Source organism: Geotrypetes seraphini, chromosome 12 (assembly GCF_902459505.1).
Source record: "Geotrypetes seraphini chromosome 12, aGeoSer1.1, whole genome shotgun sequence".
NCBI lineage: Eukaryota > Metazoa > Chordata > Amphibia > Gymnophiona > Dermophiidae > Geotrypetes > Geotrypetes seraphini.
Window position 1 is genome coordinate 68,611,619 of NC_047095.1, and position 26,461 is coordinate 68,638,079.

The 26,461-nt window shown below is 44.9% G+C and overlaps 1 protein-coding gene across 3 annotated transcripts in view; it reads right to left on the bottom strand.

The window, feature by feature from the left end:
- The window catches only part of MAST2 (microtubule associated serine/threonine kinase 2), a 354,118-nt gene that overhangs the window by 94,780 nt on the left and 232,877 nt on the right, over positions 1-26,461 (bottom strand). For 2 of the 3 annotated variants that reach the window (XM_033915410.1, XM_033915409.1), the window contains one exon: positions 13,691-13,813. The exons of the other annotated variant lie outside the window; for it this stretch is intronic. In XM_033915410.1, coding sequence (XP_033771301.1) covers positions 13,691-13,813 — 123 coding nt within the window. The remainder of the gene's footprint in view (positions 1-13,690; positions 13,814-26,461) is intronic. 3 annotated transcript variants of the gene reach the window in all.

Sequence of the window (26,461 nt, forward strand, 5' to 3'; positions counted from 1 at the left end):
CAAACTAGCTAAAAATCCAAGATGGGCACCATCAAGAAATCAGTGCCAAACTAGCGATATTTTTCACACTTCCCAACCACAAAAAAACGGCAATTTTAGGATTTTTCAGGTGGGGGAACATGCAGACACACTGAAAATCTCACTTTTCCAACCTCTCCCAATTCACCTCACTAGCAGTAACAGCCTGTATTCACTGTGACCCGTCTGAAGATCTGTGCTACAACCCCAACCTGCTGTTCGCGCCAGCGTCGGCTCTTCCTCTGACTTCACTTCCTGGACCCACACCTAGGAAGTGACATCATAGGAAGAGTAGACACTTGCGTGAGCAGCAGATTGAGGTTGCTGCTCACTCTGTGAACGTTAAAGAGTTATGGGGAGGGGAAGGGTGGCATGTGCACGCAGCAGGAGGGGGGCGGGGAAGGAGTAAATGGGGGTGGAGAAGGAGGTGTGGGAGGGGTGCCTCTCACCTATTGCACTGGAAAGTCCTGTTATGGATTGAGAACTGGTTGAAAGGCAGAAAACAGAGAGTGGATTTAAATGGTCAATATTATCAAAGGAGAAGGATAAATAGTGGGGTTCCCCAGGGTTCTCTGCTGGGACCACTGATTTTTAACATATTTATCAATGATCTAGAGATGGGAATAACTAGTGAAATAATTAAATTTACTGATGACACAAAGTTGTTCAATCGCAAGAGGATTGTGAAAAATTGCAGGAGGACCTTGTGAGACTGGAAGACTGGGCATCAAAATGACAGATGACATTTAATGTGAGCAAGTGCAAAGTGATGCATGTGGGAAAGTCGAACCCAAACTATAGCTATGTGATGCTACGTTCTATGTTAGGAGTCACCGCCCAGAAAAAGGGTCTAAGTGTCATTGTTAAGGATATGTTGAAACCCTCAGCTCAATGTGTGGTGGCTACTAAGAAAGCAAATAGAATGTTAGGAATTATCAGGAAAGGAATGGAAAACAAAGATGAAAATTTTAAATGCCCTTGTATCGCTCTATGGCACGGTGCACTTCAAATACTGTGTGCAATTCTGGTCACCATATCTCAAAAAAGATATAGCGGAATTAGAAAAGGTACAGAGAAGGGTGACAAAAATGATTAAAGGGATGGGACAACTTCCCTATAAGGAAAGACTACAGTGGCTTGGGTTCTTCAGCTTGGAGAAGAGACAACTGAGGGGTGATATGATAGAGGTCTATAAAATAATGAGTGGAGTGGAAAGGATAGGTGTGAATTGCTTGATCACTCTTTTCAAAAATACTATGACTAGGGGACATGCAATAAAGCTACTAAGTAGTAGATTTAAAACAAATCGGAGAAAGCATTTCTTCACATAACATGTAATTAAACTCTGGAATTCATTGCTGGAGAATGTGGTGAAATCAGATAGCTTAACGAGGTTTAAAAAAGGTTTGGATAATTTCCTAAAAAAGAAGTCTATAGGCTATTATTGAGATGGCTTGGGGAAATCCACTGCTTATTCCTAGGATAAGGAGCATAAAATCTGTTTTACTACTTGGAATCTAGCTAGGTACTTGGGACCTGGGTTGGCTACTATTAGAAACAGGATACTGGGCTTGATGGACCTTCGGTCTGTCCCAGTATGGCAATTCTTATGTTCTCTGTCTCTTCCCATTTCCAAACAAATAAACAAAAATAAAGGAGAACTCCTTATGTATAGAAGAGAAGACTTTCAACCAGAGAGGTGCTCAGAACCTTGAATAAAGGTGATGAAAAACACTAACTGGGGAAAACCCCTATAAGTGTTTCAATGCTCTATCATTGCATGTCCTCGAACATAGGCACCGAAACCAAAGATGGTTGGGTCTTAGGTGCAGCAGTGCGCTCCTTCGGGGGCGACCTCGAGGAAGAGTATTTCCTACGTGAGGAGGCAAGCTTAGAGTGATGTCTCGAAGATGCCGACGAGGTGACACTGACATGAGACTCGGAGGTAGGCTTCTTTGCCGGCACACCTGAGGAGGAAAGAGGAGACTTACCAGAGGCCAGAGTAGCAGGAGTAGCCGAGGCTGGGGACTTTGAGGCCGAGACGCCCAATGAGGGCGCCAAGGCCGAGCTTGAGGCCAAAGAGTTGGAGAATCTTGGCCACCCTCCTACGAAGAGCCCACGGTTGCAAAGTCACACAATGGGGGCGTGATTCAGTGCGGTGCTCTGCACTCAGACACTCCAAGATGAGGGTCGGTGATGGAGATAACCCGATTGCACTTACTAGTTTTTAAACCTGGAACGAGGCCGGGACATAAGAAAAAAGACGGTCGCAGCCCCGTGAGGCCAGGTGGCCAGAGTAAGACTGGGAACCCGGTCAAAAAGATACGAACTGAAAAAACGAAGAAAAAGAAAGAAAAACACAGACGCAAGCGCAGCGAATCAAGAAACTAACCAAACAAGCCGCGGTGCAAGAGGGACCATGATATCGCGCGAAGCAAGGGAGCAGTGCTTCTGGCTCCGCGGAAAACAGAGAACTGAGGACAAGCTGAGGAGACGCATGCTCTAGACCGGGCGTGGGCCAATTGCAAGCTTGAAGGTCTGCAAGCAAGTCTGCTTGCGAAAACGTCTGCTAGGGGGCTCCGTCGGTGACATCACCCATGTAGAGAATATGCTGCCTGCTTGTCCTGGGATAAAATATGCTTTACACAAAGCAAAAATAAAATGAGGGGGAAAAAAATCCCTGGCGGCCCCATAGGACTCCCTGCCCCAGCAGGGGACCCAGCTGTAACCTGTCCCTGTTATGTCAAAACAATGAGAAGGCATCTGAGGCTAAATACAAGATGGAGGGGCTATCTGAGGAAAACCAGCAAAAACCCCACCAAAAATAGCCCCTCCAGAGAAGACTAAACTGTCTCAGCCACTAAAGCAGGCAAAAGCCGGCATCAGCTGAGAAAAAAAATCAGCTGACAGGAAATCCCCAGTGGTGGCTAAGGAAAACCCTCCATGGGCGGCAGGAAAAGACCGGGCTTCCCTGCAAAGCTCTGTTGGCTCACGAGGCACTAGCGGCAGGGAGCCCTGGACACCGGCAACCGCTGCAGACGAGACTCTTCCACTGTACCGGCCTGAACAGCTCTTTTCAGGCCGGCCGCAAGTGCCTCATGTCTAGACCAAATTGTGCATCTCTCCCCCTGAGAAGTGCTCAATTGCTCCATATGCGACCTAGCTAGAAGAAAGGTGCTGGTTAGTAGAAAATTACTGTAATTTACAGCATATTTAAAGGGAAAGCAACCCTTCAGACCGGAACTCCTCAGGATTTTTTTTTTTTTTTTCACAGAACAGACTCCAATGGCTCTCTAAACCAGTGGTTCTCAACCCTATCCTAGGGAACCCCCAGCCAGTTGGGTTTTCAGGATATCCCTAATGAATACGCATGAGAGAGATTTGCATATAATGGAAGAGACAGGCATGCAAATATGTCTTATGCATATTCATTAGGGATATTTTAAAAATCCAACTGGCTGGGGGTCCCCCAGGACAGGGTTGAGAACCACTGCTCTAAACAATATGCCTTACCACCAGGAGGTGGGGGAAAGGGGGGGGAGGGACCCCACTCGAGTCCCACCAAGTTTGACACCCCCGAGATTGGACGGACCCCCAAACAGGGTCCACCCATGCCCAGTCCGGCAAGAAAAAGGAACAAAAATTCCTAAAGAAATTCCAACAGCCCTACCAAGGGAGATGGGTACAGCTCACCACACCTGCTTGAGACTGAGAGAAGACTGAGGTAATTAGGGAGGGGTCACATGATATGTACAGTTCCAAAGTTTTGTCTCAGTCTCCACCTGTTGGTCATGATGAGATATATGCCCGCTTGTAAGATTAACCTATGCTGGTTTGGAGAGTTGCTAAAGAATGGTCATTTGGGGTATGGGAGCATGGATGCTAGCCAAGCATGAGGCTTCAAACACAGCCACACAGAGGGCTGCAAGTGAGACAAGACACTTCATTCAAAACAAAGTAAAACCTGTTCCTCTCACAGGTAAAATAAGTTGGGGATCAAACTCTCTTGGAAATTCAAAATATAATCTTCCTACAGCCTGTCCTGACAGGCTCTAGTCTTAGTGTGCACTAGTTTCCACAAGTTGCCAAAATCAGGCCAGACTCTAAACAAGCCTCAAGGATTAGTGATTTTCAAGGTTCCAAAGCAAAACTTGGCATACCCGAAATGAAGTTTCTGCTGCTTAGACATATCTGATGAATGCATATGCTGGAGGGCTTCTCTTGTCTTCTTTCAGTCTGCCTGGGCTCTGAATTTTTATCTCACTGCTTGCACCACTCCCTCCATGTTCTGCCTTGCCTGGGCTATGCCCTTTAAGGTAGTTCTGTGAGGGAGTATTGTTAAGGGTAACTGGTAACTTCCTATACAATCCCTCACAGAAGGGAACAATTGTGTTCTGCCCCAGACCCACCCTCAGCTCCGCCTCAGACTCCACCCCCATAATAATACTACTATTTGTAAATGCCATTTCTTCCGTTCATTTTTCATATACACACAATATAATCTTATTAACAGTATAGTAACATAGTAACATAGTAACATAGTAGATGACGGCAGATAAAGACCCGAATGGTCCATCCAGTCTGCCCAACCTGATTCAATTTAAACTACACAAAGCACTTTTCCCCCTCCCCACCTCAATACAGCATTTCTTCTGCATTCTTCCACTTCCATGTGCAATGTCACCCTCTCTCTCACTGTCTACCATCTCTCTCTCTCTCTCTCTGAAAAGGGAGTAGGGAATGAGAGGTAGTGATCCAGGGTGCATCTCTCCAACTCCCTCTACTGCCACATCCAACATTTCTCCATCTCTTATCTCCCAGACTGTGTGCAGCATCTTTCGCCCCTGCCCACCAGCCCCATGCACAACATTTCTCCTTCTAACACCCCTCTCTAGCACCATGCCACATTTCTTCCTCCATTCCCTCCACCACAATGTCCAACATTCTTCCCTCTTGCATCCCTTTCCATCTGTCTCGCTGTTCCCTCTCCACTACCACATCCAACTTGTCTCCCTCTCATCTCTCTCTATCTCACTCCTCTCCCATCACCAGGTCCAACAATTCTCTCCTTTCTTCCTTTCCCCATGTACACCATCTCTTTCTCTCTCACTCACATCCATGCTCAACAATTCTCCCTTTCTATTCCCTACCCCACCTAAGCATCTCTTTCTCTCCCTCCAACCTGTCTCTAGTTAATGCCCCTCCCCTCCTTCCTATCAGCTTTTGTCCCAAGCTTGTGTCCCCTCTCTCCTTCCTTCCGTGTCTCAATGCGCCCCCCTCCCTCTTGTGTCCCAATGCACTCCTCTCCCTCCCTCCCTTCTGTGACCCAACATGCCTCTCTCCTTCTCTCCCTTCTGTGTTCCAAATTCATGCCCCCTCCCAAGGCTATGTACCTGTGTTCTGGCTGGCTCTAAGACATCCAAGTAGGCTGCTTCCTCCTCCTCCTTCTTTCCAGTTACATTTCTTTCTTCACAAAGCCACAGGCAGCAGCAGCAGAATATGGCCAGAAGATCTGGTGCGCTGGCTGCACAGCCTGCTACCAAAAGGTATTAGGCTAGACAGCTTAGAGGGAACATTGCTTTATTCCTTTTCACAATTTATCTAATTAACTTTCTATTTCCTTCTCTCATCCCCTAACTTTACATTTCTCATCCTCCTATTCCCTTTTATCTACTTCCCATTACCACATTTCTACCCTCGATTATTCTGCTCACTCATCTCCTTGACAACTGTCCCTCATTGTTGCTTACTCCACCCTAGAGAATGAAACGGGGACAAATTTTTCCCCGGCCCCGCAGGATATCATTTTCCTGTCCTATCCCAGTGAGTTCTTTTCCTGTCCCTGTCCTATTCATGCAATCGCTGTCCTCATCTGCATAAGCCTCAAACACTTTAAAATCATATGTGTTCGAGGCTTGTGCAATTAAGGCAGCGTTTACAGGAAAGGGAGAGTGATAAACGGAGACGGGATGGGTACAAATTTGTCCCTGTGCCATTCTCTACTCCACCCTTGTAACCCAGCATTTCCCTCTCTTTCTTCCTCTCTCCCTCCCACAAGTGCAAAATCTCTCCTTTCTGCCCTTCCACTCCCTCCTCCCAAGTCTGACATCTCTCCTCCCTCCCCCTTCTGGATCCCAGGCCATTTCCCCTCCGCCTTTCCCTGTCCATCTCTCCTCTCTCTCCTTTGCTCTCTCTGAATCGTCCATCTCTCCCTCCCCCTTCTTCCTCCTGCCCTAATCTTTCCCTTTCCCCATTTTGTCCTCTTCAACAAAGCCATCTATCCCTCTCCCCATTTTGCCTCTCCACATCCATTTCTCCCTTTCACTCCCCTCTGCCTCTCTCTCTTTCACTCCCTTTTACCATCTCTCCCTGACCCCCTCTGCCTTCCCCCTGTTGATCTCTCCCTCTGTTGCTCCCTCTGTCCTCCTCTAAATCCATGTCTCACTGTCCCCCTTCTACCCTCCAGCCACCTCTTCCTGTCCTCTTTGTCATCCCCAAGTCCATCTTTTTCTGTCCCTCACAAATCTGATATTTTTCCCTCCTGAGTCTCACATCTCTTCCTCCTTCCCTCATCTGAATTCAATATCTCTCCTTTTCCTTACTCCTCCTCCCCCCCCAAGTCCTATATCGCTCCCTATCTACCTTTTATCCCTCCCCTGAATCTGAAATGTCTCGGATAGGGCCTTATTTCTAGGTGGCACTCCGGTGGAAGCAGCATCTCGCTGCCTGCTGGTCGGCTCTCTCTGCTGCATCCATTCCTCGCCATCTACTCCTCCCCTGCCGCATGTCTACCTCATATTTCTTGTAAAAGCATAATGCCACTGGCTCCGGCATCTTCTCTCCACTGCAGCAAGCCCCACTGGAAACAGAAAGTTAAGAAATATAAAAACATGATGGCAGATAAAGGCCAAATGGCCCATCTAGTCTGCCCTTCCGCAGGAACCATTATCTCTTTCTCTCTCTGAGAGATCCCACATGCCTATCCCAGGCCCTCTTGAATTCAGACACAGTCTCTGTTTCCACCACCTCTTCAGGGAAACTGTTCCACGCAGTTGTCAGAGAAGGTGGGCCGTAGTGGAGAGAAGACACCAGTGACGGCAGCTGGGCAGAGCTGTGCTCTTACAAGACATCTGAGGTAGATATTTGGCAGGAGAGGAGTAGATGGCAGGGAATGTACATGGCAGAGAGAGTTGACCAGTAGGCACGCTGGCTGGTAGCAAGATGCTGCTACCATGACAGCTGGCTAGGTACACCGTTGCAACCTCACAAGAAGTATATCTAACCCCGCAGGATCCTTGTTGGCCCTGTTAAGAGTACTACTGGCAATTTTGGGGGAGGCCATGGCCCTGTGGCCCCGTCCCAAAATCTATGCTTTAGGACATTCAAAGAAAATTAAAGCATGATACCGTAAATGCTTGTTTCTGGATGTCCTGGAACCAATGAGAAGAGGATCTGGTCCTCACTAGGAGTAACTCTGGTGGGTCCACTTGGTAGTAGTGATCATAACATGATCAAATTTGACCTAATCACTGGAGGCTGGACATTAAAGGCAACTACAGTATTTTTCCTTAACTTTAAAAGGGAGCCTAGGATAAAATAAGGAAATTATTTAGAAACAAATTACACCCCTGTGAATGCCTACGCGCATATTGCATAAAAGTAGGTTCACACTTTCCAAGCACATACATTTTACACCCAATTTTATAAAGCCATTTTCTGCATATAAAGCAAAATTAGCTCCTATAAGATTAAAAACCACTATAATAAAACAAATGTGGATTGAAGCTCTCAGGACACAAGTGAAAGAGTGCTCTATATATGCAAACTTAGAAAACACCTAAGAATAAGCAAATCAAGTTTCAAGTTCAAGTTTCATGATTAATTGATATATTGCCTACTAAAGCAATTATACAAAATATTTAAAATCAGGGTTTACACAACAAAAATACATATTATCAAATACAAAGACAGAACAGACTAACAAGGCACAGAAGGACTAAGGGTGAACTACAATAAGGTATAGTAAAGGCGAGAAAACAAAAAGGATAAAACAATGGGGAGGGGGTAGGAGTTTTATTCAAGCTGTTGATTATCTGCACGGAATGAAGAGAAAGGAAAGTAGAAGATTAGATCATTGTTCAAAGCTTTAAGATCTCCTTTAAATTTATCTAGGCTTGCTTCTTCTCTAATGTAAGGGGGGAGAGCAGTTACGGCGAAACAGGTGATGCGGGGAGTGCCAAATGTTTTAAGAATAGGCATGAAAAGTAAGCTTTGGAAGAGGATCTGAGTGTTCTAAGTGGGGTATGAGGAATAAGTAACTTATCAATGAAGGACAGTTCTCTGGATTGAAGTATTTTAAATGTAAGTAAGGCAACTTTAAAAGTGAGTCTGTGATGGATAGGGAGCCAATGGGCATTTTTCAGTAATGGAGAAAATCTATATGTATATCTACCTAAGAGATTCCAACTATAATGTACAACTGTAAATTGTATCCTGTTTGTCTATGCATTATGGATGGGGAGGATGGGATATAAAATGAACCAACTACATAAATTAATTAATTAAAAAAAAATTGTTAATCATTTGCTAGCTGCCTGTTATCTGAGACAGGCCAGGAATGGACAAATCTCTAAAACACTGTATTTTAAGTTGTTTTTATTTATCATTTTAATGCAGTCACTCAATGAAAAACTGCAATGTTGGGTCTTTTAATATTTTACCCCCTTCCATTTTTTTTTTTTAACTAACTGCGTTAGAGGTTTCTACAATGGCCAGGAGTGCTAAAATACTCTGATGCTCATAGAATTCCTATGAGGGTCGGAGCAGTGTCAGAGCGTTTAGCACCCTGGGCCAAGGTAGAAACCTGTACCGTGGCTTAGTAAAAGAGGGCCATCTTTCAATAAATTATTTATTGTATTTGGTTAACTTTTATCTTATGCTGTGGTTTAAACCGGTACTTAAAAACTTATTTTGCATATTTATTTCCCCTTTCAGATGGGAAATAAGTCCTAATAGATCAACATCAAGATTTACACCTACTACATGTTTAGGTTTAGGTAAACTGTTCCGAGTGAGCAGCACTCCACTGAAGGGAGGCTGCCTCCTTAATCCTCCCAAAAAAGAAATTGGCAAGGGATACCAGTCTTTGTGACACTTTATATTTTTGAACTGGCTAAGATAAATGATTATGTGTTGGTTTCAAAGCCACTCAATTTTTTTTCTAAAATGGATATTTATACTCAGCAGGAGAAATTGCCAGTCCCTCATAAGCACACTACCCCAAATGGTCATCTTAAGAGTGCTCAGCAGGGGAAACAAAAGGCCAGAGCACAGACAAGTTAGGGAGGTCCAGGGAAGATAGGAACAGCCCTTCAGTGTATGTTTTCATAACTTATATATGAAGTACCAGAAGACAAGGCTTGGGTAGGAAACATTTTTCATTGGAAAACAGATTCCTAACCTTTTTGGACAGACTCTAGTTAGGCCTTCCCAGTCTACTCCTGTCCCACTCCCCTCCAATAGACTTCTACCAACTCTCCTGTCTTCTATACTCAATCACAATTACATTCTTGCCAGTAAGTCAAAGCTGCTTTTAACAATGATATATTTATTAGAATAATACTAATAACAGTTTATATACTGCAGGACCGTGAAGTCCTATGCGGTTTACAATGTTTAAAAGATGTTACACAGAGTAGATTTAACAAAGTTAAGGGTTAGTAATTAAGTTCTGGGGATCAGTAGTTGTGGACTAAGATTGTATTGGTCAGTTACCTAAATATACTTCAAGAACAGATGTTTCTAGGTGTTTCCTAAATTCCCCATAAGTAGTATGCATAAGCAGTTGTTCCAGATCTTTACCCCATAATGCTGCTTGATGTGAGAAAAGATGTTGATGATGACACTTAAATTTACATCCTCCAACCAGTGGGGAAACAAAATTTAGATGTGAGCTTCTCTTATGTTTGTTTGTTGTGAAAGAGAAAAGGTCAGTTATATATTTAGGGGCCAAACCGTATAGTACCTTAAAGCAAAAACATCCAAACTTAAACTTCACATGCGCCTCCATCAGCAGCCAGTGTAGAAGTTGGTAGGAAGATGTTAAATGATCCAAGTTCTTCAACCCACAAAGTAGCCTGACCGCCGCATTTTGTACCAGTTACAATCGCCGCATATTCTTCTGGTGAATTGCCAAATAGGCAATGTTACAATAATCAAGTTGGCTCAGTATAAGGGATTGTACCAGAATTCTAAATGATGAAACATCAAAGTATGCTCTAATGGACCAAAGCTTCCAGAGGGTGTGAAAACTCTTTCTAACTAAGGAATCCACCTGGTCTTTCATGGTCAGGCTCTGGTCCAATGTTACTCCCAATACTTTCATACTAGATTGAATAGGATAGCTAAGATTATTGATGCACGTTGATGTTTTAGTGTCAAGCGGGTGTGGCGAAGCTACTAAAAATTTTGTTTTTTCTGGATTAAGCTTTAGTCTGAATTCAATCATCCATTGCTCCATCAACTTTAGTACTTCTGTTGCTTTAGGGGTAGCTTCCGAGAGAGGTAGTGAATGGGATAATGATTGTAAGGTCATCTGCGTAGCTAAATAATTTTATCCCCAGTTGGAACAATTGCACACCTAATGAAGACATGTACACATTGAAAAGTAATGGGGATAGTGGCGACCCCCTATGGCACGCCAGATGGATTGCCAGATGGATTATGATTAAAACGTACTTGATAGGTGCGGGATATAAGGAAACCTCAAAACCAGTTTAACACATCTCCTTTGATTCCAATTGCGTCTAAGAATTGTAACAGTTTCCCATGGTCCACCAAGTCGAAGGCAGAACTCATGTCAAATTGCATGATCAGGGCGTTAAGGCCTTTACTAAACAAGAAACGCAAATTATCCAAGATAGCCACCATTACTGTCTCAGTGCTAAACAAAGGCCTAAAACCGATTGGGTTTCATGCAGAAGAGAGAACTGGTCAAGATATTCCATCAATTGGGTATGTACCAATCCTTCCATGATTTTTACAATAAATGGAATGGATGCTACTGGTTACTGATGCTGGTGATTCTTTACGATTTTTTGGAATTAGGGTTATTATAATATGACCATTATTAGTGAGGAATTTTCCATTTTTTAAGTTATCGGTTAAATAATTCAGCAAGTTTGAATTTTGATGGAGCTGCTTTCATAATTTCTGGGGGACATGAGTCCAGAACACAGTATGATTTAGAGTACTTGTTATATAAGTTGATATAATTATTCCATTCTAAGTCTTGAAAGGAACTCCAAATCACTGGTATTTCATTTCCTTGTATGTTAGTTAGTTGATGTTCGTATATGTCAATTGTCGAACATTTATTTCTTAGGATTTTAATTTTCAATCAAAATGCTGTGCTAATCATTTGCTGAAGGTGGTTTAATATTGTGCATGAGCTGAGTATAACGTGTGGTGTCAAATAAATTAGTAACCAGGTTGAACAGTTCTTTTGTATTGATTCCTTTTGAGCTAGTATTAGATGAGTTAATTTTGGATGAGTAAAAAGCTTTACGTTTTTCTTTTATCAGTTGTTTGTAGAGTTTTATGTTGAATCTCCAGTTGTTCTGGTCTGACAGTTTTCCTGTTTTTTCCCAGATTCTTTCCAATCGTCTTACTGATTGTTTCATTTTTAGGAGTTCGGTGTCGAACCATTTGTTGTATTTATTTGAGCAGCTTTTACTCTTTCATTTAGGGGCAATTTTATCTAAAATGGATGTGCTAGTTTTCATCCAATGATCACAGAAATCAACCCCTTCTCCTGTCTCCACTTGTAATTCATATTGTGACCAATATTCCTCTGGATTGGTATGACCCCTTGTGAGGTGTTCTCTTTTTACCCGTGGATGTGTTTTAGATTTTAAGTGAGTCCATATTAAATTGAAATAATAAGTAAAATGATCAGACCAGATATCATGGCACCAAGTACCATCAGATAGAGAGATGGAGCGGTCTAAAATCTCATTTTCATGTGTTTGTGTGGGTAAAGGGAGATTATAATTAAGCAAGGATAGAAAGTTTTTGAATTCTTTCATATCTGGATTGTCCTTTTCATGTAAGTGTAAGTTTATGTCTCCTGCAATAATATTGTGTGATGAAGTAATTGAATTGAGTAGAACAAATTCGCAAAAGTCCTCTCTAGCTTTTGGCCAATTTTTTGGAGGGACATAAAATAGTATGCAAGAGAGGGAATCTTCTAGTTCCTTATTGCTAATTTTACTGGCTAATATTTCTATTTGATTGGTCATTTTGGAGTCTAATAGTTCAACTTCAAATCCTTCCTTAAAAACAATTGCTAGTCCTCCCCCTCTTCTTCCATCATGATTTAGTATGTGAATTTTAAAGTTATCTGGTAGAAGATCATTTATTATTGGATTATCTTCAGACAATAGCCATGTTTCCATTAGAAAAAGACAGGTTATTTGCTTGCTGATGATCCAATCTATAATTTAAAAAGCTTTATTCCTGACGGATCTTGTGTTAAGATATGCACAGGGAACAGAGGTGGATGTGATAGGTTTGGTAGATATAGTGGTTTTACTTCCCTTATCCTTTTTTTAAGGGTACGTTGATGTCTTCCATTGCTTGAGATAACATTGATATGATTTACTCTATCTTCCTGATGGTTAATTAGAAGCCAGATAGATAGATCAGGATAGTGGACTGAGTGTAATATAAACTAAGATATTTAATTACAGTGGAAACTCTTGGGGGTCTTCAATCCTAGCAGAGAAAAGTTGTTTATTTTTATTAGTTGGTAGATTAGTGATTTCAATAAATGGAATCATAATACCAAATTCTTTGTTACGTCTCAACCTATAATTTTACATGAACCATCAATTACTATAGACTCAACACTCTATAAGATCAATCCAATGAAAAAGCAAGTAGATGCTGTGGTGCAAAAGGGTTATTACACATTGTGGAAGCTGCGTACCATAAAATCATATTTTGGGTTTCCGGCCTTTAAACTTTTAGTTCAGTCGTTACTTCTAAGTCTTTTCGACTATTCCAACAGTGTCTATTTGACATGTACCAAGAAAGAGATGGCTAGGCTTAGACTGATTCAAAATACAGGGGTCAAATTAATTTATGGTCTAAAGAAATATGATCATGCGACTCCTTTCTACCGTGAGTTGCACTGGCTTCCAGTGGAGGCGCGTGTTTTGTTTAAGCTGGGTTGTCTTTGTTGCAAAGTTGCGTATGGTATTGCTCCGAACTATATGACTGATAGATTTCTCATAGCATTCTATAAACATAGGAGAGAATCACATGCATTGTTTAATTTTCCGTCTGTTCAAGGTAGAGCAAGAAATCCTTGGAACATTTCAGGCTGCTTTCTATGACAGGGAATTTAGGCCACTGTTGCATAGTGCTTGCTCTTACAAGCACTTTAGAACTCAATTGAAAACTCATCTTTTTTCAAAATATTTAGCAAACTAATTTAAATCATCCTTAGGTTATGTTATTTTTAATCTTTTATTCACCGCATTGAACTTACGGTTATGCGGTTTATAAGTACAATGTCATGTTATGTTATGGAACACACAGGATAAACAGAGCTTGAAATAAACAGTGATGTTTTGTTCTCTTTGACAAAAGTTGAAGAATTTGTCCTTACTGTCAAAATAGCTAGTATCATCCTCCGACTCCAACTGTGGAATAAATTCTGCTTTCTGACGCAACAGTCCATTCCAGTCCAAATCCTTGAAGAACAGGTGCTGTTTTACTTCAAAGGCACTACCTGAAATGATCCCATCATAAGCTTATGTTAAAAAATAAAAAGTTACCATAATAATATGATGCACTAAATAAGTTACTCTCATTAATAAGAGATCAGATGTAATTTTAAGAATCTATTTACTAGCTGTATTATGGTAATAATGTCCCAACAAATCAACTTAATGCAAGATTTTTGTACAGTAGGCCTAATTTGGGGCCTGCTTTCTTTCCCTTGCTGTGGACCACAACATTGCATGCGCCCAATTGTAGCAACAGAAAAAGATTCAATAGCCTACAATATGAAAGTTATCATGGGTCAGAGAATTCTGCAATAAATTTTCCTGCAGTAAAATAACTCACAAATATATTATGCCTTTTATCTTACGTGGGCTTGGGTGGCAGGGTCTTAGATTAGTTTCAAAATTTTTTGCCTCTTAGGTCATAAGCATAAGCACATAAGCACATAAGCAATGCCTCTGCCGGGTCAGACCTGAGGTCCATCGTGCCCAGCAGTCCGCTCACGCGGCGGCCCAACAGGTCCAGAACCTGATTAATAATCCTCTATCTATACCCCTCTATCCCCTTTTCCAACAGGAAATTGTCCAATCCTTTCTTAAACCCCAGTACCGTACTCTGCCCTATTACATCCTCTGGAAGCGCATTCCAGGTGTCCACCACCCGCTGAGTAAAGAAAAACTTCCTAGCATTTGTTTTGAATCTATCCCCTTCTAATTTTTCCGAATGCCCTCTTGTTCTTTTATGTTTTGAAAGTTTGAAGAATCTGTCTCTCTCCACTTTCTCTATGCCCTTCATGATCTTGTAGGTCTCTATCATGTCTCCTCTGAGTCTCCGCTTTTCCAGGGAGAAGAGCTCCAGCTTCTCCAATCTTTCAGTGTATGAAAGGTTTTCCATGCCCTTAATCATTCGTGTCGCTCTCCTCTGGACCCTTTCAAGTATTGCCATATCCTTCTTAAGGTGCGGTGACCAATACTGAACACAGTACTCCAGGTGTGGGCGCACCATTGCCCGATACAACGGCAGGATGACTTCTTTTGTTCTAGTCGTAATACCATTTTTAATAATACCCAACATTCTGTTCGCCTTCTTCGCGGCTGCTGCGCATTGCGCCGTTGACTTCATTTTTGTATCCACCAGTACACCCAAATCTCTTTCAAGGTTACTTCCCTCTAATACTAATCCCCCCATTTGGTAGCTGAGCATCGGGTTCTTTCTCCCTATATGCATGACCTTGCATTTCTCTACATTGAATTTCATCTGCCATTTATTCGCCCACTCCTCCAGTTTGCTTAGGTCCCTTTGTCATATATGGATATAACACATGGCAATTCTTCTTCTCGGTGTACAGATTATGGCATACTGCAGAGGTCTTCTTTGTCACCTCTGCTCTTTAGTATCTACTGTATGGACTCATTGAAATCATTATGCATGGGTACTGGTGAAAATCCTTTTTCTTACACTGATGCCATCTTCATTCTCTAAGAAGTTTCTTTAGATACAAATTATTTTTCTACAAAGATTTGTGCATGTATTTACAGAGTACAACAATGGGCTACTCAGTACTGGATGAAATTAAACCCTTCAAAAACCAAGATACTTTAGTTTGGTCCAACAAATCAAGTGTGTCTAGATCGCATTACATTAGACTCTGATAAACATCTTTCAGTTGAATATACCAAGAGTTTGGGGTATTTAGATCCCACTCTTACTTTTGGACCTCAAATAAACAATTTGATTTGAAAATGCTTTTTAGTTTATGCTGTTTAAAAACTGTATATCCCTTATTTGATATGCATCATTTTAAGATTTTGGTTCAATCCATTATTTTATCCCAATTAGATTTCTGTAATTTGATACACTGTGGAATAGGGCAGGTTCTTCCAAATATACATAGCTAATTCAAAACACGGCTGCTCTACTAATTTTGGGGAAATTTAAATTTGAACATCAATCCCCTTTTGAAAAGCCTTCATTGGCTGCCATTCCAGGCCAGAGTAGAGTTTAAAGGTCTCATAATCAAAAAATAAAGACGTTCAAAAACTGTCATAAGTCAGCACTTGGATGTCCTAATCGCTGGGATGTCTTGTGAAAAATATGGACCACAGAGGAATTCTCCCCCACCGGAAGGTCCGACATCCAACCCTCGGGTGCCCCGTCTACCTTTACCCCAGAGGGTCTCACCTTTAAAGCTAATTACAGCAGCTTGCAGAGGATCACAGGTAGGTAAAATGATTTTATTTTCAATAAAGTGATTGAAATGTGTCAGTTTTGAGAATGTATATCTGCTGTGTATATGAAAAATGAATGGAAAAAATTGCATTACAATTAGTAAAGGGGATGGGATCTGGAGCAGAGCTTGGGTGGGCCTAGGGAGGTCTGTGGTTGGGTACTTAGTTGATATTTGTTAGACTTAGGGGGTACTTAGCTTGAAGTATTTGAGAAACACTGTAGGCAATCAGCTGGCACCAGTGGTTCTCCTTCTCTCCGGCCCTCTTACCTGCTGGCAATCCCTACTGGCGTTTCAGGGCCCATCTGGAGAGCCACTGCATAAGCGCGGACGTCAACGTGATGATGTCATGCATATGTGATGTCATCATGGCGACGTCCGTGCACTTCTGGGTGCGTGGCCACTACCTTTAGTGTGCCCCGGCTCGAGAAAGTTTGAGAGACACTGCGTTAGAGCATTCACAGCTAGAGAGAGAGCTTTCTCCCTTCCCCCTATCCAGGTTAAGGAGGTGTGGCTTGGATCAAGTTAAAGTGAGACGAGTGAGAGCCTCAGGGCAGTAGGGGCAAAGAGAGCTGCAGGGAGAGCGTCAGAGAAAGCAGTGCTTGTCTCCCCAGCTGAACTCTGATGAGAGAGACTGGAAAATGTTGGACACTTTAGAGGTGCCTTCCACTACAGCTGAGAGGCAGCTTGAAGGTTTTGAAGCAATGGATACTTGTGAGCCGTTTGTTCCAGAATGGAAGTTTTGGCTCTGCTTAATTTTTGTATCCTGGTTTGTTTGACCTACCAAAGCAGGAACATTTAAAAGAGCACAGCAGCCAGCCGGGCCCCCTTTCAGGCCACCAGCGGGAGACAGCGTATCCAGATTGTTCCCGAAGAGAGGCAGCGTGGGAGCCCTGCTCCGCCCCTCTCCCTGACCAAAAGGGAACATTTAAAAGAGCACAGAAGCCAGCCGGGCCCCCTTTCAGGCCACCAGCGGGAGACAGCGTATCCAGATTGTTCCCGAAGAGAGGCAGCGTGGGAGCCCTGCTCCGCCCCTCTCCCTGACCGAAAGGGAACATTTAAAAGAGCACAGCAGCCAGCCGGGCCCCCTTTCAGGCCACCAGCGGGAGACAGCGTATCCAGATTGTTCCCGAAGAGAGGCAGCGTGGGAGCCCTGCTCCGCCCCTCTCCCTGACCGAAAGGGAACATTTAAAAGAGCACAGCGCCAACGGCGCTCAGCCGTTCGGCGCCCCGACAAAAGCGCATGCGCCTTAGTGCACGCCTTTGTGAAGCGCCTGCAGTGACGACAGTTGGATTCTGAAGCTAACAAAATAACAGGCTCCAATCAGCAGGAGCACACCAGCACTTTACGAGAGCGATGGAGGACCCAGGATCCCAGAGGTACTTTCCGGTATACTGCACAGAGTGCAATATGTACGACTACCTCCCCTTGGGAAGGCGGGAGTACATATGCAGTCGGTGTCAGGAACTGGAAAGCCTGAGGATGGAGGTCGGCAGATTGAGGGTCAGGGTCCAGGAACTGGAGGGACTGGAGGGACTGCGCACCACAGAGGAGACGAGCTGGTCAACCCAGAACACAGATGGAGCAGGCCCCATTGTGGACCAGGTGAAGGACCTCGAGAGATTCATCGAGGAGACCTATAGGAAGGTGGAGGAACGGGACCAGCAGCTGCACAGACGGATGTCGGCAGACGAGACCCAGGATCCACAAGGCGACACCGGGGAAGGACCTAGCGGAGGAACCACGCAAGAGGAGGAGATTGCGACTCACTGGGACCCCGAGGGAGAGACACCGCACTACACCAAGGACACGGACCCGAGGCAGAGGAGGTTGCTGAGGAAAGGGAAGTCTGCTATTGTGGTGGGAGACTCGATCTTGAGAGAGGTAGACAGTCACGTAGCTGGAGGAAGGGAGGACCGGCTAGTGACTTGTCTCCCAGGGGCCAAGACACGAGATATCACTGATAGGATCGAGAGGATCCTGGACGGAGCAGAGACAGAGGAGACTGCGGTAATAATCCATGTCGGAACGAATGATGTGAGCCGGAGGAACTTCAGCATGGCCACACTGACTGACCAGTTCAGGGTCCTGGGACGAAAGCTGAAGCGGAGCACACGAAGGATAGCATTCTTGGAGATCCTGCCTGTACCGAGAGCAGATGCAAAGAGGCAGGCAGACCTCCAGGCTGTGAATGCATGGTTGAGGAGATGGTGCCAGGAGGAGGGCTTCCACTTTGTGAGGAACTGGATGTCCTTCTGGGGAAAGAGCAAGCTCTACCGGCAGGATGGCCTGCACCTGAGCACAGCGGGAACTAGACTACTGGCAGCCAATGTGAGGAAGGAGATCGAGAGGGCTTTAAACTGAGGAGAGGGGGAAAGCCGACAGCTGATCTGATGTTGACGCTTCGGACAACAGTATCCAGAACAGATGCTGAACGGGCTGACTGCAGGGAGGAAGCAGAGGGACCGGAGGATCTTATGATCAGACAGCGAGGGAAACATCAGGTAAAGGGAGCTTGCTGGGAGAAGACTAAGGGGCATGGAGACACAGGGGGACTGGGTGGCACGAGGGCGAAAGCTGAGGGCAATATAGAGGTACCACAAGGCGAGGGGGATCAAACAGAGGCTCAAGGGATGATAGCCCAAGAGGGGGCTGGTAGGGCTAGAAAACCCAGAGGAAAAGCGGGGAAGTGGGGTGGCGGGAATGTGGGGAAGCTGAAAGCTAAGAGGGTAAAGGCTGAGGGCAAAGCAGAAGCACAGGGAACGGGAGAACTGCCCAAAATCCAAGGGCAGGCGGCCCAGGTAAATGCAGAGGTGGAGGAAAAACGACGGGACCTATGGGACCTGCGGTGCTTATACGCAAATGCAAGAAGCCTCATGGCCAAGATGGATGAACTAGAAGTCGTGGCCAAGGGGGAGGACCTAGATATAATTGGAATTGCAGAAACCTGGTGGACAGAGGAAAATCAATGGGATGTGGCGCTGCCGGGGTACAAGCTCTACAGGAGGGACAGGACCCACAAGAAGGGGGGAGGCATAGCACTATATATAAAGGACTCTATCCACTCGGTCGGGATGGATATGGCAACGAAGGCAGAGGGGCTGGAATCGCTATGGGTCAAATTACCGGGAAACAAGGGTGCAGGCATAAAACTGGGGCTGTACTATCGCCCACCTGGTACGCCAGAAGGAGTCGGACACGACTTGGAAGCGGAACTGAGACAGGAATGCAGGACTGGAAGTGTAACAGTGATGGGGGACTTCAACTACCCGGGAATAGACTGGAGTACGGGTCACTCCAACTGCACTAGGGAAACAGGATTTGTAGAAGCTGTGAGGTACTGCTTCATGGAGCAACTAGTCAAAGAACCGACGCGAGGGGGTGCTACTCTTGACCTCATCCTAAACGGATTAGGGGGGCCTGCAAGAGGGGTAGAAGTGGGAGGACCACTAGGCAACAGTGATCACAACGTGATCAGATTCACATTAGAAAGGGGGACACCCATAGTAAGGAGGACCGCAACAACTGCGCTCAACTTCAAGAAAGGGAACTATGTTGCTATGAGGGAAATGGTGGGCAGGAAGCTCAGAAACATCTTTAGGATGGAGACTGTGGGAAGCGCCTGGACCCTATTCAGGGACACCCTGCAGGAAGCACAAAGAATGTACGTCCCCAGTTTCAGGAAAGGCTGCAAGAACAAGCGATCAAAGGACCCGGTTTGGATGTCAACTGAAGTAAAGAGGGCAATAAATGACAAAAAAGTATCCTTCCGGAGATGGAAAAAGGACCCAACGGAGGAAAATCACCAGGCGCACAGGAAATGCCAAAAGGAATGCCACCGAGAGGTTAGAAAAGCGAAAGGGGAATACGAAGAGGGGCTGGCCAGGGAGGCGAAAAACTTCAAGGCATTCTTCAGTTATGTAAAGGGGAAGCGACCAGCGAGAGAGGAGGTGGGGCCGTTGGACGATGGGGATAGGAAGGGAGTGATTAAGGAGGATAAAGAGGTAGCTGAGAGGTTGAACATGTTCTTCTCGTCGGTTTTCATGAGCGAAGACACATCTAATATACTGGACTCAGAGGAGCTCATGAGTGGGGAACAGGCCGAAAAATTGGAGCACATAGAGGTAAGTAAGGAGGATGTCCTCAAACAGATAAGACAGGTTAAAATGCGGTAAATCACCGGGCCCGGACAGGATCCACCCAAGGGTTCTGAAGGAACTAAGACAAGAAATAGCGGGCACAATCCAGCATGTTTGCAACCTATCCTTGAAAACTGGTGAGGTACCAGAGGACTGGAAATTGGCGAATGTCACACCTATCTTCAAGAAGGGATCGAGGGGTGACCCCGGGAACTACAGGCCGGTGAGCCTGACTTCAATTATAGGGAAGATGGTGGAAGCTATGATCAAGGACGGCATTTGCGAGCACATCGAGAGGAATGGCCTACTGAGAACAAGCCAGCACGGATTCTGTAAGGGAAGGTCGTGCCTAACGAACCTTCTGTACTTCTTTGAGGGAATAAGCAGTTGGGTGGACAATGGGGAACCCATAGACATCATTTACCTCGATTTTCAAAAGGCTTTCGACAAGGTGCCACATGAAAGGCTGCTTAGGAAGCTGTGGAACCACGGGGTGGGAGGGGATGTGCACAGATGGATCAAGCACTGGTTGTCGAGTAGACTGCAGAGGATCGGAGTGAAGGGCCAATATTCTGACTGGCGGGGAGTCACAAGCGGTGTGCCACAGGGATCGGTGCTGGGGCCGTTACTCTTCAACATATTTATCAATGACCTGGAAAAGGAGGCAAAGTGCGAGGTTATAAAATTTGCAGACGATACCAAACTGTGCGGCAGTGTTAGGTCCAGGGAGGAGTGTGAGGACCTGCAAAGGGACCTGGACAAGCTGGAAGACTGGGCAAACAAATGGCAAATGCGCTTTAATGTGGAAAAATGCAAGGTCATGCATATAGGGAAAAAGAAACCGTTGTTCAACTACAAATTGGGGGGGGCATTGTTGGGAGACAGCAGACTTGAGAGAGACTTGGGTGTGCTGGTGGATGCATCACTGAAGCCATCTGCACAGTGCGCAGCAGCCTCGAAAAAAGCCAACAGGATGCTGGGCATCATAAAGAGGGGCATAGCAACCAGAACACGGGAAGTCATCATGCCATTGTATCGAGCGATGGTGCGTCCACATCTGGAATACTGCGTTCAGTATTGGTCGCCGCACCTCAAGAAGGACATGGCGGTACTTGAGAGAGTCCAAAGGAGAGCAACGAAACTGGTAAAAGGGCTGGAACACTTCCCATACGTCGAGAGGTTGGATAGGCTGGGGCTCTTCTCTCTGGAAAAAAGGAGGCTCAGGGGAGATATGATAGAGACCTTCAAGATCATGAGGGGCATAGAGAGGGTGGATAGGGACAGATTCTTCAGACTGAAGGGGACAACAAGTACGAGGGGGCATTCGGAGAAACTGAAGGGAGATAGGTTCAAAACAAATGCAAGGAAGTTTTTTTTCACCCAAAGGGTCGTGGACACTTGGAATGCGCTACCGGAGGAAGTGATCAGGCAGAGTACGGTACAGGGATTCAAACAGGGATTGGACGGATTCCTGAGGGATAAAGGGATCGTGGGATACTGAGGGAGGAGCTGGGATGTAACACAAGTATAGAAAGCTAACCAGGTAATAAGTATAGAAACCCAACCAGGTCGTGCATGTGCAAGACCGGAGGGTTAGGACTTCGATGGGAAGATAGGACTTCAATGAGAAACCAAGGTGGCAAGGGAGCCCCTTCTGGTGATTCAGACAGGTCGTGACCTGTTTGGGCCACCGCGGGAGCGGACTGCCGGGCAGGATGGACCTATGGTCTGACCCGGTGGAGGCACTGCTTATGTTCTTATGACTCTGAAGAGTTAAAGCTAGATTCATAAAGCAAACTGATCGTGTACCGATCGGTTTGCAACCCGATTTTACTCCGGCCAGATTCACTTACCTCTCTGCCAATCCGATTCCGATCCGCGCATGCAAATGAGGGAAAGAGCATGCAAAGTAGGCAGGGACACGATTCACAAAACAAATTTTGCGAACCAACTGGGCTGGCTAATCAACTCAAGAAGCGATTGCTGGGACCAGTTGCAAACGTCCTTTCCAAATCTCTAGCTCCATTGCCACCCTGCTCTCTGCTGCCTCAATCTCGCTGCCTTTACTCTGCAGAAGCCCTGGGGCCTGATTTGGGGGAGAGCAGTGGCTGTTGGGCGTATTGTTTAGCTCCTCTCGCCGCCCTGCTCTCTGCCCTTCTCCTGCCTTTCAGCCCTGCCTCGCCGCCTTGACTCTCCTCTTGTCACTCTGCTTTCTGCCCCAACTCGCCGCCCTGCTGTCTGTCCCGAATCCAAACTCCCCCTGCTCTCTGCCACCCAGACTGATCTCTGCTGCCCCAACTCTCCTGCTCTCTGCCTCCTTCCGCACAGTGCAAGCCCGCGTGTTTAAAGCGGGGCTGCACTAAACCTGCAGGCTTGAACTGCAGAGAAGGCGGCAGAGAGCAGGAGAGTGAGGCTGCTGCCGCCGAGGATCACCCTTCAAGACAACTTTTTACAGCAGGAGAGTCGGGGCCAGCCCCCCCCCAAAAAAACCAAAACAAAAAAAACTGGAGCAAAAACGAACATAAAAGCATGTGCAGACCATCTGCAGGGAAAGCAGATGGTCTGCACATGTGTCAGGATCGCACACTTGCGATCTGTGTCGGCAGATGGGGGCATTTCTCTGATCACCATTAGAATATTGCTGGTTTCTGAATCCATCGAACCTGCCCGGATCGGACACGGATTGATCACAATCGGGCAGGTTAGTGAATCTAGCCTTTAATTGTATGTACTGTGAAGAAGGACTTCAGCCTTGAACACATTAGCATTTCAAAGAATATGTTTGCTCTGCTAAGCCCAGCGTTTTCAGCACAGCTGGAGGCTTCTTAGCCAGTGAAAAGCAAATGCAGGCTGCAATGCTACTGGAAATGTCCAGTCCTCTAACTTGTAATCCGCTTAGAACCGCAAGGCACAAGCGGAATAGAAATCACTAATGTAATGTAACTAGGGAATGCGCTGTAACAACATTACATTAGTGATTTCTATTCCGCCATTACCTTGCGGTTCAAGGCGGATTACATTATTACAGTTTACAGTATTACATATGAGGTATTAGGTCTTTTGGAGATACATAAGAGTAGTCTGGAAATTTACTAAGATGGTAAGGATCAGGGAGTATTGCAGATGGTGCTTGGGTCAAATCTGGTTGTGTTAGTTTAGTTTTATGTATTTTTTGAATAGTAGGGTTTTTGTTTCTTTTTTGAAGTCTGTGGTCGTGATTACTAGGTTGGACAGTTGGTGGTCCAGTTTTGCAGCTCTAGTGACTAGAAGGTTGTCATGAGTATTCCGTTTGGATGTGTTTTCCACTGTATGAATTCTTTGTGGAAATATTAAAAGTTGGTGAATTATCCTACTTACCAGCTCTCCTGAGGTCTTGCCAGTAAAAAGGGAGAACCTACCTAGGAGTTTCTGGGGCAGATTCCTTTTGTCTTTTGAAAGTTTCATTTTTCTGCAGCATGCATTTGATTGCTCCTTTCTCCTGCTGTTGTGTGATATGAGAGTAATGCCATTGCAATTCTAGCAGTACTGTGCTGGTAAAGTGAAGACTAAAAGTCCAGACACTCTTTTATGGTTTTGTTTTTGAACTAGAGCCAGACTGTGCACTTTGTGAAGTTAGTGTGGCCAGCCAGGTTGGCTCAGAGCTTTGATTTCCATTTTGTGACTGTATTGAAAAGTTATTGCAACCTGCTGACAATATCAGCGCAGGCTGACCAGGGGTCAGAAATAAAAGCACAAATTTTTGCTCATTTCTGGGTGTGTGTTTTCCTTGCCTGTAAGGTCTTGGTCATTTACCTGATATTATACACCCTAGGCTGGTGCCTAGAGAAGAGCCTGAAGGATTCCTTGGTAGGAAGGAATATGCCAAGTCCGTATCCGTCGCAGATAGCCCGGTTCATATCAGGAACCGCGGTTGCGACAAGATGTGCAAGCAACTTAGGCATAGATTCACTAAACTTACTGATCCCGTAACGATGGGCGCAAAACCAGTTTTACTGATTTTGCGATCATTTGTGTTCCCTGACCCGATTCACTGAACTGCTGTCCTATGACTCTCCTCTTCTCTCCGATCCACCCATGCAAATTAGTAAAACCTCAAGCGATTAGTAAAATAGCCAAGCAATTGATTCACTAACAATTGCTTGGCTATTTTGAACCGGGTTTTACTAACCTGCAAACCTGTCGGTAACGGCCAGTCAGGGACTTCCTTAGGCTAAGGAAGTCCCTGATTGGCTTAGGAACCTCAGGCCCCTCCCAAGGGAGGAGCCCGAAGCGCTTGAGCCTCGGCGTCTGCTCTCAGGGAGTGGGCATCCGTTCCACCGCTTGTTTTTTTTTTGGGGGGGGAAGGAAGGAGTGGGCCCGATGGCAGGAGGGAATCAGCATCCTTCCTGCCATATTTTAAAGTGGGTGTTTGGAGGGCAGGCAGGGGGTGTTCGGCTGGCAGTGGGAGGAGGAGGCCAATGGCAGGAGGGACCGGGCATCCTTCCTGCCATAAGTTTGGCGGTGGGAGGGCAACAGAAGCCCTGACAGCAGTGACAAGAGGCTGCTTCTCCTGTCACTACTGTCAGGGCTCTGCCCCGACTCAATTGCTCACTGAGCGATTGAGTCAGGGAGTTTGCATGCAAATGATTTGCACCTCCGTGCAAATCATTTGCATGCAAACAAGATATTGAATCAATCTCTGTTTCAAAATCGGCCAAATATTACATTACATTACATTAGTGATTTCTATTCCGCCATTACCTTGTGGTTCAAGGCGGATTACATTCAAACTAAAAACAAGAATTACATTCAAATTAAAAGGAATAGAATAAGCGATGACATAGAATTTTTTAAGGTAATAAACATTGGATAAAGAGTTACCAAAGAGAAGTGGAGGTCTTAAGGAGATAAGAATAGGGTGAAATTATGGGTTTTAGATAACGTTTGATAGATAAAAGAGTATTAGAGAGATCTAAGGGTAAATAGAGTGTTAGATATTTGGTTGGGATTGGTTGTGCTGGATAGGTTTTATGTGTTTTTTGAAGAGTATGGTTTTAATATCTCTCCTGAAGGCTTTGTCAGTTTAGCTGCTTTGGAGGCCATTAGGTTGTCATAAAGTTTTTTTCGTTTGACATCTTTGGATGATGGGTGAGAGAAAAGTGAGTGGGATCTTCTGTGTCTGATTGAGGAGGACTGATTTAGTCGGCTATTCCAGTAGGTTGGGCCCTCTCCATTGAGAGCCTTGTAAAGTAAGCAGTAGAATTTGAAGTGTACTCTCGCTTCTATTGGAAGCCAGTGCGAGTCATGGTATGCCTCTATTATATGGTCATATTTTTTTAGGAAATATACAAGTCTCAGGGCTGTATTCTGTATTGTCTGCAATTGCTTCATCATGGTCGCGGGACAAGGTAGGTATAGTATGTTGCAGTAGTCTATCATCCCAAGGATAAGAGATTGTACCAATAGTAGGAATTGCTTCTTTTCGAAGAATGTTCGGATTTTTCTTAGATTTTTCATCGTCATGAACAATGCCTTTATTATTTTGTTAATTTGGGGTTGCATGGTGCAGCCTCTGTCAATTGTGATTCCTAGCAATTTTAGTGTAGGTTGTATTGGGTATGAGATCGAGTTTATTACAAGATTAGTTAATGTTGGAGTTTTATTGTTTTCTAGTAGGATGAAATTTGTTTTGTCAGGGTTAAGTTTTAATTTGTGCTCTGTCATCCAAATTTCAACTGATTTTAGAGTTTTGTGTATTATGCTAGTCATGACAGGTTCTGGTTGGTCGAAGGGCAGGAGAATAGTGATGTCATCTGCGTAGCTGTATGAACTTATGCCATGATTATCTAGGTAGTAGCTGAGGGAGGCTATGTATATATTGAATAGTGTGGGTGATAGGGGTGATCCTTGGGGAACTCCGCAGTGGTTAGACCATGGTTCTGATTGAATCGCTATCTTTAGTGAATCTGGACCTTAATTGGCTAGAGAGCTGCTAACCATAACAACTGGATGTCAAAAACCATTATCCCAATTACCATATATACTTGAGTATAAACCGAGATTTCTGGGCCAAAAAAATGGCCCAAAAATAGGAGTCTCTGTTTATATTCGGGTAAGCTCTGACTCGCCTCCTCCAGAACCTGTTGCAGGCCTTTGCTAGGCCTGTGGTAAGACCTGGTGGTCCAGCAGTGGGCCGAGACAGAAGTGATCCCTCCTGTCTCCTGCCCCAAACAACTTTAACAATTTTTATCTCCCCCCACCCATATCTTTTAAATACCTGGTGATCCAGCGATGGGACGGAACAGG